This window comes from Colletotrichum abscissum (assembly GCF_030869225.1).
Source record: "Colletotrichum abscissum strain IMI 504890 chromosome Unknown Scaffold_54.1, whole genome shotgun sequence".
Classification (NCBI taxonomy): domain Eukaryota; kingdom Fungi; phylum Ascomycota; class Sordariomycetes; order Glomerellales; family Glomerellaceae; genus Colletotrichum; species Colletotrichum abscissum.
The window spans coordinates 26911-39807 of NW_026850476.1; the positions used below are offsets into that span (position 1 = coordinate 26911).

At 54.4% G+C, this 12897-nt stretch overlaps 5 protein-coding genes across 5 annotated transcripts; 2 read left to right on the forward strand and 3 right to left on the reverse strand.

The window, feature by feature from the left end:
- Positions 1-408: 408 nt before the first annotated feature.
- Positions 409-1698, reverse strand: CABS01_14409 (54S ribosomal protein L3; the record flags this gene model as incomplete). Its single annotated transcript, XM_060547748.1, has 1 exon — positions 409-1698. The coding sequence occupies one exon, from the start codon at positions 1696-1698 to the stop codon at positions 409-411; it is 1290 nt and encodes a 429-aa protein (XP_060393257.1).
- Positions 1699-2038: 340 nt separating this feature from the next.
- Positions 2039-2698, forward strand: CABS01_14410 (uncharacterized protein; the record flags this gene model as incomplete). Its single annotated transcript, XM_060547749.1, has 4 exons — positions 2039-2191; positions 2244-2263; positions 2347-2529; positions 2608-2698. 4 exons carry the CDS (start codon positions 2039-2041, stop codon positions 2696-2698), a joined length of 447 nt encoding a protein of 148 aa, XP_060393258.1.
- A 1270-nt stretch (positions 2699-3968) lies between these two features.
- Positions 3969-4259, reverse strand: CABS01_14411 (uncharacterized protein; the record flags this gene model as incomplete). Its single annotated transcript, XM_060547750.1, has 2 exons — positions 3969-3980; positions 4098-4259. 2 exons carry the CDS (start codon positions 4257-4259, stop codon positions 3969-3971), a joined length of 174 nt encoding a protein of 57 aa, XP_060393259.1.
- A 2303-nt stretch (positions 4260-6562) lies between these two features.
- On the reverse strand, positions 6563-8721 carry CABS01_14412 (variant SH3 domain-containing protein; the record flags this gene model as incomplete). The annotated part of the gene is made up of 2 exons (XM_060547751.1): positions 6563-7138; positions 7189-8721. The coding sequence occupies 2 exons, from the start codon at positions 8719-8721 to the stop codon at positions 6563-6565; spliced, it is 2109 nt and encodes a 702-aa protein (XP_060393260.1).
- Positions 8722-12539: 3818 nt separating this feature from the next.
- CABS01_14413 (uncharacterized protein) lies at positions 12540-12812 on the forward strand (the record flags this gene model as incomplete). Its single annotated transcript, XM_060547752.1, has 1 exon — positions 12540-12812. A coding segment is annotated over one exon (273 nt), but the record flags the coding sequence as incomplete, so codon positions are not given.
- Between the last annotated feature and the right edge of the window lie 85 nt (positions 12813-12897).

A 12897-nucleotide genomic window follows, 5' to 3' on the forward strand; every position in this document is an offset into this window, starting at 1 on the left:
ATCATTGGAAGTAGATCCATTGTAATGAAAAGTGTGTTTGTTCCTTTGAAGTGTTTTGCAACCGATTGAAAGTGTCAAATAGGGGTTGATGAAGAGACGGTGAAGTTCAGTAAATGGCCCCGTTTCGAGGAGTGTGTCATTGTTTTTACAAATCTATTCATCTTACAGAGACATGCTTGACCTTCTACATGTCCTTGCTTCAAAATGTACACTGCCCAACAAAAAGGCATCTTGATAAAGTCCGGGATCACCTGTCCCCCGACCCTTTGACAACGTTCTCCGTCGCTTCTCCTCTCTTGCCGCCCTTCTCTTCTCTCCCTCTCCGATGGATGAATTACAGTCGATGCATTTTGCTTTTCGTTTTTCTTCTTTTTGCTTCTTCCCCATTTTGTCCCCAACATATCTTCTTTAGATGATCTCTCCCATGTCAATGTGCGCGGGCTGCCACGGCTTCGCGCCCTCGACCAGCATATCACTCGGCACCCGCACCTTGGCGCCGGGGCTGTAAAGGTACCACGCCTTGAGAACATTCATCGACGCCTGCAGACGCGCAAAATCCAAGCTGGCGCCCGTGCCCTCGCCGAGCTTGTCGCGCCCGCTGTAGATGCCGACGACGTAGACGGGCGTCCTGCTGAGACGGCCCGTCTCGCTCTCGAGTCGCGCGACGGGGGCCTCGAACCCTTCGCGGGCGCAGAGCATCGCCAGCTCGCGCGTGGGCAGCCTGAAGCTGAAGAGCTTCTCGAGCTCGACGCGGCGGCTGAGGATGTGGGCGTCGATGAAGGCGCGCACGGCGTCGCGGCCGGCGTGGGCGTACACGGCGCCCGTGACGGCGCGGACGTGGGCGGCGTAGGCGTCGTTGCGGAGCTTCTCGCGCTGCTCCTTCAGGAGTGCGGGATCATTGGGGTCGGGGTTGGGCTCGAGCGGGTTCCGTCTGGGCTTGTGCAGGACGTCGCCGAACTCGTCGTCGAGGATGACCCGGGACGAGACGGAGCGGCGCCACTTGAACTTGTCGAGCTCGAGGTGCTCCTTGCGGACGTAGCCCCAGCGGCCGTGAACGACGCCGTGGGCCGCGGGGTTCTGGGAGAACTGCAGCAGGCCCGGGTCGACTTCGCCTCCGGGGGCGGCGGCGCTCTCGACACCCCACTGGCTGGCTACGCGGTAGAGCGAGTCGGGGCCGCCGTAGGCGCGCATGGCTTCGTAGAGGATGGCCATGGGGAGGCGCGGGTAGTGGGTGATGAGCCACTCGGAGACGTGGTAGCTGATGAGGGAGCCGCCGACGACGGCGAGGTTGGCATTGTTGAAGTTGGGGTTTGAGTCGGCGGAGGGGTCGACGAGGGTGCGCGCGAGGGACTGGAGGGGTAGCTTCTCGGGGAGGGAGAGGCGGGCGTGGAGGGCGGCGAGCTTGGCCGACTGGAGGGCCTTTTCGGGGGCGGGCGACGGGAGGTTTCTCGACTTCGACTTGACGGGTTGGGCGGTGGTGGTGGTGATGTTGTTGGCTGAGGCGTCGGATGATGCTTCTTCTGCTACTGCTGCCAAGGACGGGGAGGAGGTCGATAGTGTCCGCGCCGGGTTGCTGTTGTGAAGCTGTGTTCTAAAGGGGATGGGCGTCAGGCACGGCGAGGCGTGTGTCCTGGCCTGGGCGTTGAGCAGTTGCCCGGTGCATCTTGATATCCTTAACCTCTTCATCTGGGACGCCATTCGGTGGTCGAGTTTGGGTTGTTGCTGAGCTGTTCGAAAGCCCAGTAACAACGTAAGGAATAGAAAAAGGCAACGAAAGAAAAGGTGTTGTACAATGCGGTCGAGAGCAGTTGGGTGGATGCGGTATTCGCTGGGGGTTGAATCGCAAAGGGGGCAAGGGAAAAATGTTCCACGTCCCGAATTCTCTCGAACAGCGCCGGTCTCCCGTCACGAAAAAGTTTCTGGAGCCGACCGATTGGAAGTCGTGTGAGCTCCAGCATGCTAGGGGGTACCGTGCACGAGCCATGCGAGAAAGTCAGTAGAAGCAGGCGCGGAATATCCGCTCCTCCGCAGCTCCGGGATGGCTCTGGTCCCACTTTTCGGGAGGAATGGATGGCAGCACTTCACTATTCGCGACGTCCAAGGGCAAAAGCTCCAATATCGAGTCGAGGCGGGAAAGCGATTGCCATCACCACACTATCCAACCCCTCATATTGAAAATACAGTCAAAATGGTACGTCAATCCTCAATCAGTTATTCCTGGCCAATTGCTAACTCACGAACAGGGAGGCGGTCCTAAGGTTCCGTAAGTTCTAACCCAGCGCATGTCCTCATAGAATGCGAACCACCCCGATCCTTCGAAAGCAGCTCCTCTAATACCCACGATAGCTACCCCAAGCACGTCTGGTCGCCGGCCGGTGGTTGGTACGCCCAGCCCGCGAACTGGAAGCGTAACACCGCCGTCATCGGTGCCGTTATGGCCGGTGTCGTTGCTGTTATCTGGAAGATCAGTGCCGAGAAGGAGGTGCGCTACGTGATGCCTCAGGAGGGCCGGTTCTTCCCCAGCAGATAGTACGTCCACGTATCCAACGTGTCATTGCGAACAATTGCGCATTAGAGAGAATTCTTGGCTAACACTGCAAAACACAGCTGGTCGAAGCAATTGATCGAGTACGACAGAGAACAGGCCGCGAGGAAGGCCAAGGATACGACGCAGGCGGAGGCGATTCAGAACTCATAAACGACGACTCGGACGGTCGGAAAACTTTTGTACAATGTAAATACGGTACCCCAGGAATTGAGCGCCGCGCGGTAGCGGCAGTTGCGAACACTGGATGACCCTACGATATATTGCTCCGCCCTCAGTGATACATGGATCGTGTTTTCCAGTGAATTGTTGAAAGACCGATTGATGCGGCGGCGTCCAAATTCCTGCGATACAACAAGCTCAATTTCTATGAACCCACGGCCTTGACCAGAGCCATTGGTTTCGCCCAGCAGGAGAACGACGAACCCCTCCATTCAATGGTTGAGAAGCAGATCTCGAGAATGCAGAATTGCCTATGCTCACTTCGACATTCCCGGTCATCAACTTTGAGTTACTCACCTAGAAACTCGAGCATGCCTCAAAGCGCCGAGCCGTGAGCAGTGACAGCATAACTGAGCCTTCGGCCAATCACGATGGTCGTAAAGGTAATTCAAGAGTGGGTCTCAACTCCAGATCACGACCATCCCTGGGTATCAGCCCGAAGCGGACCACTCAGACCACGAGGCAAGCGTCTCCAAGACTATCAAAGCACCTATATCCGCGTCTGTATTTCACACAGTTCATCGAAGTCGCTTTTACCGATGCCCCCAACGATGCTGATGATCTCTGTGTTGGGAAAGCCCACCCCAGATTGCCCCTAGATCAAGTATGTCTTGTCCAGAAAACAGACAGGAAGTTAGAGGAAGAACATCGTAACATTCGTCGGATGCCACGATATATCTACCGAAACAATCATAGGCCACCGAGGACCAATGCTGAATACCAGCCTTATCGGACATACTGGCGTTGAAAGACGACAGCCATTTGTTCGAAAAGGAGATTCTGGACATGCATAACGCAGTACTGAGGGCTCGATCCGAAAAACGAACGATGGGCCGCTCCTTTACTATGTTGAGGTGGTTATTCACCTTGCAATCCCTTGCATGGTTCATTCGGGCATATGCAAGCGCGGGAGCAGGGTAACTCCAGAACATCACAGAAAGACGCGGAGTAAAGCCATGTCAAAGGATCGTCTCATTCGTCATTTCATCATTCAGGGGAGATCAGCGGTACCAGGAACAGCTCTGCCCCTCCTCCAAGAAACAGCAACATAAAGAAAGGCATCGGTCCTCCTGACTCTTTCCCCCTTCACCCCAACACGTTTGGTCGGCCGAGCTTAAACTTCCACAGAAGAACTCCATACAACGACCACTCCTGGGCCCCTTAGGGCTCCCATTGATTTTGGCCTGCGGATTTTCGTTGTTCAGCAGCAAAGCTGATGCGTCGGATGAATATGTCAGTAGATTGGACTTTCTCAACTCCAGCTAAGCCAGAGTACACGAAGTGCGTGGAGATGGAATCGTAAGAACAAGAAACAAAAAAGGCAACTTACGCGGAATACTCCCTCCACTGGGCACCCGATGAAGCAGGGCGTCTCGTTGCAGCAGTTGCCCTCTGACGAGTCCTTGAGGAACGCTTGCACCAGCTTGTCGGGAACGTAGAGCGCGGTGATGCCTGATGCCAGGACGGGGAGTATCAAGACTGAAAACTTCATGTTGGTTTTGGTTGTTTGAAGAAGAGTTCAATGCCGGGTGAGGCAAATGGAAGGGATATCTTGATGAGATTTGCTGCTGGATGATGATCTGGGATAATCCGTCGAGGTCAAACACCCAGGAGGTTCGACCCTTTTATATTTTCTCTTTTATTGTGTTTCTATTCTCCCACCTTGCAAATTGTCCTAACTTTCCCCGCTCAGAAAAGATATCTCCAGACGTTGAAATGGTAACATCCTCGGACGGAAGCATCCAACCCCCTCCACGTACGACCTGCCGTGTCGACGATCCACGGAAGTCAACAAGACATGAGTGGTCTCCGTCTGTTTACAACCAAAGAGCCGCGGCCGGGTTCCCGCTGGTGCTACGCTGGTACATCTCTAGATAACAAGTCGGTGTCGAGACTCTTGAATCATTGTTCGGATAGGACGGTCTTTAGCGACGTCTGCATTGCAACATCCGCAGCACCGGCGACACATGTGAAAAGAGGCGGGTGAACCCCGCTCTATCAAGATGTACGTTGCCGTGAACCTACGCTGTCGTGAATCTACAGCCCTCGTAACGGCGTTACTGATACTCTCCATACAATTTCCAAGTAAAAGAGCATCGAAATGTAACCGATTGACTCAGTCCATTTCGCTCTATTGGTTTGGCAGGTTTTATGAGCAAGTATTCAGGCTCACTGCAGCAACTTGGACATCTACAACAGCCTGTTGCGCGACTCTGGGCCCCGTTGCTACGAGGACCGCCCGCGCAAATCAAAGGCTACTGGTCTGTCGCGGCAAGTATGACAACATCGTTGCGAAGAATGGCGACATCTCTCGCCATACCTTTGAGGGATCCCCAGAGCGTATCGCTATGTAATCGATGTACGTTGCGCCTCCCAAGGTTACCTACACAGATGAATCTCTACCTAGCTTACGCATGAATAACTTGTCGTTGGCTCTCAATCTACAATCCCCAAGACGAAACGTCGTGAAATGCTTATCATCCTTCACCCATCTGTTTCCTTCCCACGGTTGTCGATAAACAAAAAAAAGAAAAGAAAAGAAAAGAAAAGAAAAGAAAAGACACGGTAATATGGCGAACGAGTAGCTTTACGCATTTTTATCTGCCCACATACCATAGCTGCTGCTTTCACCTCTTCGTTCGGTACTCGTGATTGAACATCTACAAAAACACCACTTGGTTTATCTCCTCTAGTGACAACTTCTGTCTAAGTAGCAAGATGACTCCTCCGGCATCGGCCTGCAGAAAGCCGTGTAGATCAGAGTATCATTGAAACCAACTAGATTGCGACTGGCACATCGACCCTGGATTCGTGAGACGACTCTTGGATAGGCGCTCGAAACAGAGCAACATGACTGGATGTAATCCCATCTTTCTATGATGCTGTTAGCAACGCCTCTCCATGAGGTACTTCAGAGCTCGGATACCGTAGGGGAGCCAGATTTTAAGGAATTAGCAGGCTCATCAATTTCAGAAACATGAGTTCAATACAATGAGAAACATAGTTTTCAGGTATGGGCATCTTATTGTCTACCTAGCTTGCTCGACACAAAGAAGCAGCTCTAGCGTCCCATCCCTTTCAGGAGGACCTAGATTCTCTCTCGATCTGTCTCAACCACTGCGAAATCTCCATCTCTCCATCCACCATGTTGTTCCCAATCATGCCACTTCAAGGCATCTCAAAAAGAACCAACGAAATCAGCACTCGCGTCTCATCCTGCCAAAATAGGTCGCTCGGCATATTTGCTAAACGACCAAACACAGCCACCAGAGCTGCAAGAAGAAACGAGATGTGTCAAAGAAACGACAAACAACAAGAGTGAGCAATATACATTAAGCACTAGGCGTTTCCCTGCCCCCATCTTCCATGGCCGCCGCTGCAGTCGCGTGGTACAAGATGGGGCCAAGGTAGGTGAATCGAAATCGCGAAACAGTGGGTGTTCAGGCGAGTGTGAAGAAGCGTAAAAAGAAAAGAAAATTGCAAGCCACGACTGAAACCAGGCTGCAAAAAGGGTGTATCAAAAGCGGGTGTCATGAATGAGTGACTTGAAAGGTATAAACGCGTCGTCGGGGTTCGTTTCGCCCCTTGATCGGATTCATCGTCAGAGTCCAGTAGAAGAGGAAATCTCCCCCAAGGTCTTTTTGTAGTAGTTCGCAGAAACGCCGTGCCCGTGCTGTCCAGAATGCATAGTAGACCCTAGTCTATCGCCAAACGAAGATGAATCCCCAGTCTTTGTGCCAAAAGACGTTAAATACGCTGGGAGTCAGTGTATATGAACGCTGCTTTGGTTGTCATTTACACAGCCTGTCCGGGGACGGGCTTGCGACCGACAGGTCCCATCGGTGGGCCTGGGCGGCCCTGGACTGGGGGTCCGTTCATCGGCCCATTCATCGGTCCATTCATGGGGCCGTTCATGGGACCGTTGGGGGGACCATTAGGGTTCATTCGGCTGGGCTGAGGAATTCTGGTAGGTCCCGGGGGGCTTGGCTTGCGACCTCCCATTCCGTTGGGGCTTTGCGGTCGCTGTCCCGGAGGACCCTGGTAGCGAGGACCGGGGGATTGAGGTCGGCCTCCGGGGCCCATAGGTCCATTGCCGGCGGGGGACTGAGGTCGGCCACCACCGTTCATGGGACGAGCTGCGGGCGACTCGGGGCGGGGGTACGGCGGACCGCCCTGAGGGTTCATGGGGCGCTGGCCAGGAGGGAAGTTCGGACCGGGACCGCGGGGAGCACCAGGGCCCATGTGAGGACCACGAGGAGGTCCTTGATTAGGTCCCTGGGCTTGAGGAGGTCTAGGCTTAACCGGGCGAGTGGAGAGGCAGGTGCGCGGTACAACACCCTGCTGGGATCTATCCAAGCGAATGCAGAGCGCCTAGGGCAAAGTCAGCTTACAAACTCATCATTATGGACATTACAACTTACCCAGCCATCATCGTACTCGTGGAGGAGGCGCACAAGCTGGCCAGCTCTCAGCTCCATCTCATCCTCAAGAGTGGGCTTGAAGTCGAGCTGCACGCGGTGAACAGTGGTGTTGGCGGGACCTCCAGCGGCGGCAATGGCAGCAGAGCCAGTGGATCCGTTAGATTGGTGACCAGGGCCGGCAGAGTCGGCGCTGAACGTGGTTCCAGAGGGAGAAGCAGGGATGGTAGACAAGGGTGCAGGAGGCGCGGGCAGAGTCAGGTCCAGTGCCTTGGGACCGTCCTTGCGGGTCGACGCCTTGCGAGCCAGACCTCCAGCGGCGACAGCTCCAGCACCAACTGCCGCAGCACCTGCAGCAACAGACGCATCGTTGGGAGCGGCGTTGGCGGGGATATCACTCACGGCAGTGCCCGGAGCAGGCTCGCCGACGTTGGGAAGAGGCTTCTCGTTGAGGCTTATGGAGCTGACGGACTCCTCGGCGATGGGACCGTTGATTCTCTCGGCTTGAGCACCAAAGGGGTTCGCGGGGTTCGAGCTCTGGTTCGTTGCCGGTCTGTCCCAGGCGCCTTGGCCAGGGTTGCGAAGACCCAGAGCAGCGGCAGCGGGTGCCAGGTTGGCGTTCATGTTGACGGCAGGTCCTCCGGCAGGTCCTCTGCTGGCGCGCTTGTCGAGGTTCAAGTTGGGCAAGAACTGGGTAACGGGGCGCAGGCTGATACGAGGAGCGCGGGGGTTCTGGCTACCAGCGGCAGCAGCGGCGGCTCCAAATCCATGGGTCTTCTCATCCTCGTCGGCCAGACGCTGCTGCTCCATCTGCTTCTTGCGACGGTTGAAGAGGAAGAAGACGAGTAAAAACACGACGAGAACACCGGCCAAAACACCAATAGCAATGCCAGCCTTCGCGGCACCGCTGGTCTCGTTGCTGGTCGACTTGTCCGTGGTTGACGTTGCACTAGGGGAAGCGCTGGAGATGATGCTAGCATTGTCTGCAGTGGCGGCAGTCTTGGTGGTCTTTGCGAACGTGGGCGCGTCTGTGGCAATAGCGAGCGTGGTCTGGATGCTCTCGGTCAAGGGATCCTCGATGACGGTGGGCAGCGACGAGGTAGACGCAGCATCGATGGCGGTGGATGAGCTGTCGGCAGTCTTAATGATGGGGGCGCCGGCCCTGGCAATGGTGGTTTCGGTGGAGTCAACTGTGGTCGATTTCGACCTCGTTGGGAGGGGTGATTGAGCGACAATCAGCTTGGTTGAGGTGGTGCTCGTGGGGGCGGCGACGGCATCATCACCAGTGACGGTCTGGTAGATGGTCTTGATAACGGTCGAGCGGCCTTTCTTCGTATTAGCGCGCCGTGTGGTCGTGACATCATCATCATCATCGTCGTCCTGTCTGATTTTGAGATTACCTCCATTGCTTGTCGTGGCCTCGTCATTGGAGGCAAAGGGATTCAGATCCTTGAATTTGTCGCCAACATTGCTCCAGAAATCGGGGTTGCGAGGCGCGATATGCCTACGGGCGTGGAGGTGGTGATGGTGAGCCATTGCGGCAGTTGCGGGCGTGGGTTAATGGAAATGAGTCAAATCCGACTAGTCCAGCCAGAAGTCGTCGGGATGGTTGAAGATAAGGTCAGGCGTGTGAGGCGCGTAATGAATGATTCGTATCGTGAGTTTCGTGGGTCGAGGCGGGGTATCTGGAAAATGGAGGGAGGATATCTGGCGTGCACGGGAGAGGCTGGTGATGGGAATGCTCAAGGGATCCGGCTCCAGAAGGGAAAAGGTTGTGATGTTCGTGAGGCGATCGTCGAAAGAATGAACCAGCAAGTAGCGAATAGGTCCAAGTCCGACCAGGGAGTCGCGGTGGTCGAGGACTATTGAATTGAGAGAAAGACTGGCTGCCTTGGTGTTGTGGGTTGAAAGTCGAGTGTTGTTGCGCGTACGTATGCGTGCAATTGAACGAATGTGAAGTGGCTCTAGGCCTGGTGGAAGGAGAGTAAAGTGAGAAGGTGGGTGAGGTGAGGTCGTTGTTTTTTGCGAGATCTCACTACCAGCTCACAGTCATTGGACAGTCACAAACCGTCTTAGTAAATTGTCATGAAGACGATTGGGGGGACGTCGATGATGTTTTGTTTGTGTGGGAAGAAAGAACGGATGAAACTGCACACCGTGACTCTTGGGAAGCTGCGAGAGAGCGGACGACGATGAAGTCTCTCGGTCTGTCTCTGAAGGTGAGAGAGTGCAGCGACGGCAGGAAGCAGTCAGGCTCAGCGAGTGAGATGCAGTTCGGACGGAACGGGGGGGATGGGATGGGATAGGATGGGAAGAAGAGGGCACACACAAAAGTGGGAAGGGACAGTGAGAAGAAGAGAACCGGGGACATTGAGGTTGCACGCACTTCGCAGACTGCCAGTTCAGGATCCTGGGCGAATGGGAAGTTGGGAAAGAGGCCCCAAGCAACGTTGGACGGATGACAAGGGTCGGACGACTGGGGTGTGGATGGGAAGCAGATCCCTGCCGCGACAGGTACCCTCAGTCTTTTTTGCTCTCACTTTCGCTCTCACTCTCACCCTCCATCTTGGCTTTCAGGATCACTTGCTGTACGTAGTAATTAAAAGTAGGAACGAATACAGGTACGGGTACAGGTACCAAGACAGCAGGCAGGAACTGATGGGGGAGCGACTGCACGAGGACCGTGAGATATCAAGATGAAAAGGGAATGGCGCGTGGACAAGGCGGCCGTGCGATACGGTCAAAGTCAGGGCTTGTAGTCTTTGCCGCGTTAGTGCCGTCCGGGGATATCACAGCCTGCGGTCTATGTACTTCGTAAGGGTACCTAACTTCTCCTGCGTACTATGTATGTAAAGTACTGTAGTTGGCTGATGTCTCTTGGGTAACGGTGGGTGATGGCTCGGATCACATTTTGCACAAATGGAAGTTGGACGGATTGGGATAAACGCGCACAAAGAATGCAACCGCGGCTCCAACGGTCATTCGACAATACATCTGATCCACGCCCACACCACCGAGTCAGCGTTTCACCATCCGCCCTGTCTCTGGCCTCTCCCTGCGCTTGGGATGAACTTTGGCAGAGGTGCACACAATCAGGGAGGAAACAAACAAACACTTTTGAATAGTTACACATCCATCTACCTCAGGCAGTCCTCTCCTACGTGCATACGAAACGGCATCTTTTTACTTGTAATCACTATACGAATGATTGACTGCCATATTACAAGTTTCTGGTCCATCTTGATACGCACACATGCAATGGAAGGCAACAAATCCCGCACCCATCCCATCGGTTTCCGACGTAGGTACCGACCTCAATCCCTCGGTCGCATTTTGCGGCTTGCCCATCCACACCGGCGCCCATCTTCATCAGCGCCCATGCACGGGCCGCGCTAAGGCAGGGGCCTCCCAACGCCCATCCTGCCGTGTCTGTCAGGTACCGACTCCGCCTGATTGGCTCTCTTGCACCTGTATCCACTCGTATCCACCACACACCCACAGAATAAACGAAATTGTTTGCTCGGGGTTCCTGAGCCGTTCGTCCAATCAAACCCTGCCAGGTGGGACGGGAAAAGAAGGCGTTTGTCCGGCCCGAGCTTCAACCACCAGTGAACCATGACAAGCAGCCCCCAAACTCCAACATCCCCATCGTCATCGCCAACAGGGGACCAACACATTCAATCCATACGGAGTACGGAGTACCAATCACACAAACACCAGACTGGCACACATACACACCACTACTATTGCTGTGATACGCGCCGTCTCCTGCGTTTCGTCGCCCGACGTTGTTCCCATGCAGCCTGGTCCCTTTTCTTTCCCGCCCAAACAGCATCCTATCCCGTTGCCTTCGAGAAGCACGGCAAGACTGCCATGTTCATGCGAGCCACACACACAAAGGCAGCCTATCGCCACATGGGGATGTAGCAAGAATGCACCGAAATAGCATTCTTCTAAAGCTGGAAAACAGCAGATACCGCAGATAGCCTCGGTGCCTCACAAACGGAAAGACTGGCTAGAGCCTGGCGTGTGTCATGGCAAAGCTGGCCTGCCCATCCTCATCTCACCATTCGGCCCGGAACCTCGCAAGGGTTGATATAGGCACCGCTGACCTGCTTACACTTACAGTAGAATGCCACGGCCATTAAAGACCCCTAAAGAAGCAATCTTGTCTTTGAAAGAATGACACGACATGCTCTGTGCTTCTCCCTCGCGAGTCGCAAGGGCCTTTCAGCTTTCTCTGTCACCCAACTACCCTTTCTTGATCTTCTCAAGCTACAGAAAGCAGTCAGTGCTCAGCATCCGCCCATCTGCCTCGAATACGAGACTTGTCAGGCCACGTTACCGCGAGGACCTTTCAGTTGTCCTGCCTGCCAGACAGAAGTCGGTGTGTTTGAGTCCAACAAGCGGTCGAGACTCCAAGAACCGAGAATTGCACACCGTTCGATCTCGTTGCTTTTTCGGTTGCGTTTAGACTTCCCGCAGTGCGCCGGAAGAAAATTCAAACAAGATCTCCTGCGTGGTCTCAGAGAAACAAGCAAAGACAATACACAACAAATCCTACCCTAGAGGCTAATTTTAAGACATGCATCGAACGGCGCCGTCAAGCCACCAGAAAGCCTAAAGCCACAAGACCGCTCTTACTTGAGCCCTCGAGGGTTCGATCAACACACCCGTGACACCGAAATTGGAGAGACCTTTTGAAACAAGCCGGTTCGTCCGCTCGTGCCATCAGGTTTGGTTCGCCTATTTCGTACCCGTCGCGCAGTGAGCACTCGCCATCACTGTCAAGTCTCAACTTTTGGTTCCCTCCCCCATGATCTGCCCGCCTCCACAGTATGCCACTGCCAAGCGCCTTTCGGTACCTGGCTACCTGGCAGATGCTGGCATTTTTTCTCGCATTGTGGCCCGTCTCTCCACACTGGAGATGACCTCCGCCCACCAGCCTTATTCATCGACATCCATGACATCCATGCGAGAACACGCGGAAACATGATGGCTAATCAGCGGGCAATCTAACGAAAAGACCCGGATGTGACTATACGGAGGACGGGGGTCAATTACCGCAGCCTGTAGGTCTTCGCAGGCAACCAACACGCCGACAACATCAACATTGCGAATGGAGTCGTCTCCGTCAGAACGAAGTTGGGGGCAGGAAACCGCGCAATCCTCATTCCCGGGTATAGGGAGCGTTGCATCCATGACATTGACTCGCTATGCAGGCTGCAGCACATCAAACCGTCCATGCCTTACACAAAGAGCAGAGCCAGCACTTCAGACAACGTATTATGCAGACACAACGAGAAAACCTGGCTTCGACGTCGTAGATCGGCACAGCGTCATTTTACTGCCTTTGTGTGGCATGCTCCCGCAATCAGCCGGATAGCCCGAGAAGTAGGTTATGGAATGTTTCAATTAATCCTAGCCACACCTGCCGTCTTCCTTGTCTTGATCTGAGGGAGATCTCCTGCTGCGCATCCGGTTATTTGGATGCGGGAGAAACCAGACAGAGACAGGACCGCGGCGGCGATCCGTACACCAGCCTTATGCAGCTCCGCGACAAACCTGTCTCATCTCGATTGTCTACGTCCCCTACAACAGATCAGTGTAGCGTCGGGCATCGTTGATATCCAAAGGCCATTCATCAATGGCTGAATTGCTGCATTTAATCATCATAGCGACCAAGCCTAGAACAAAATAGATGCCACCCGT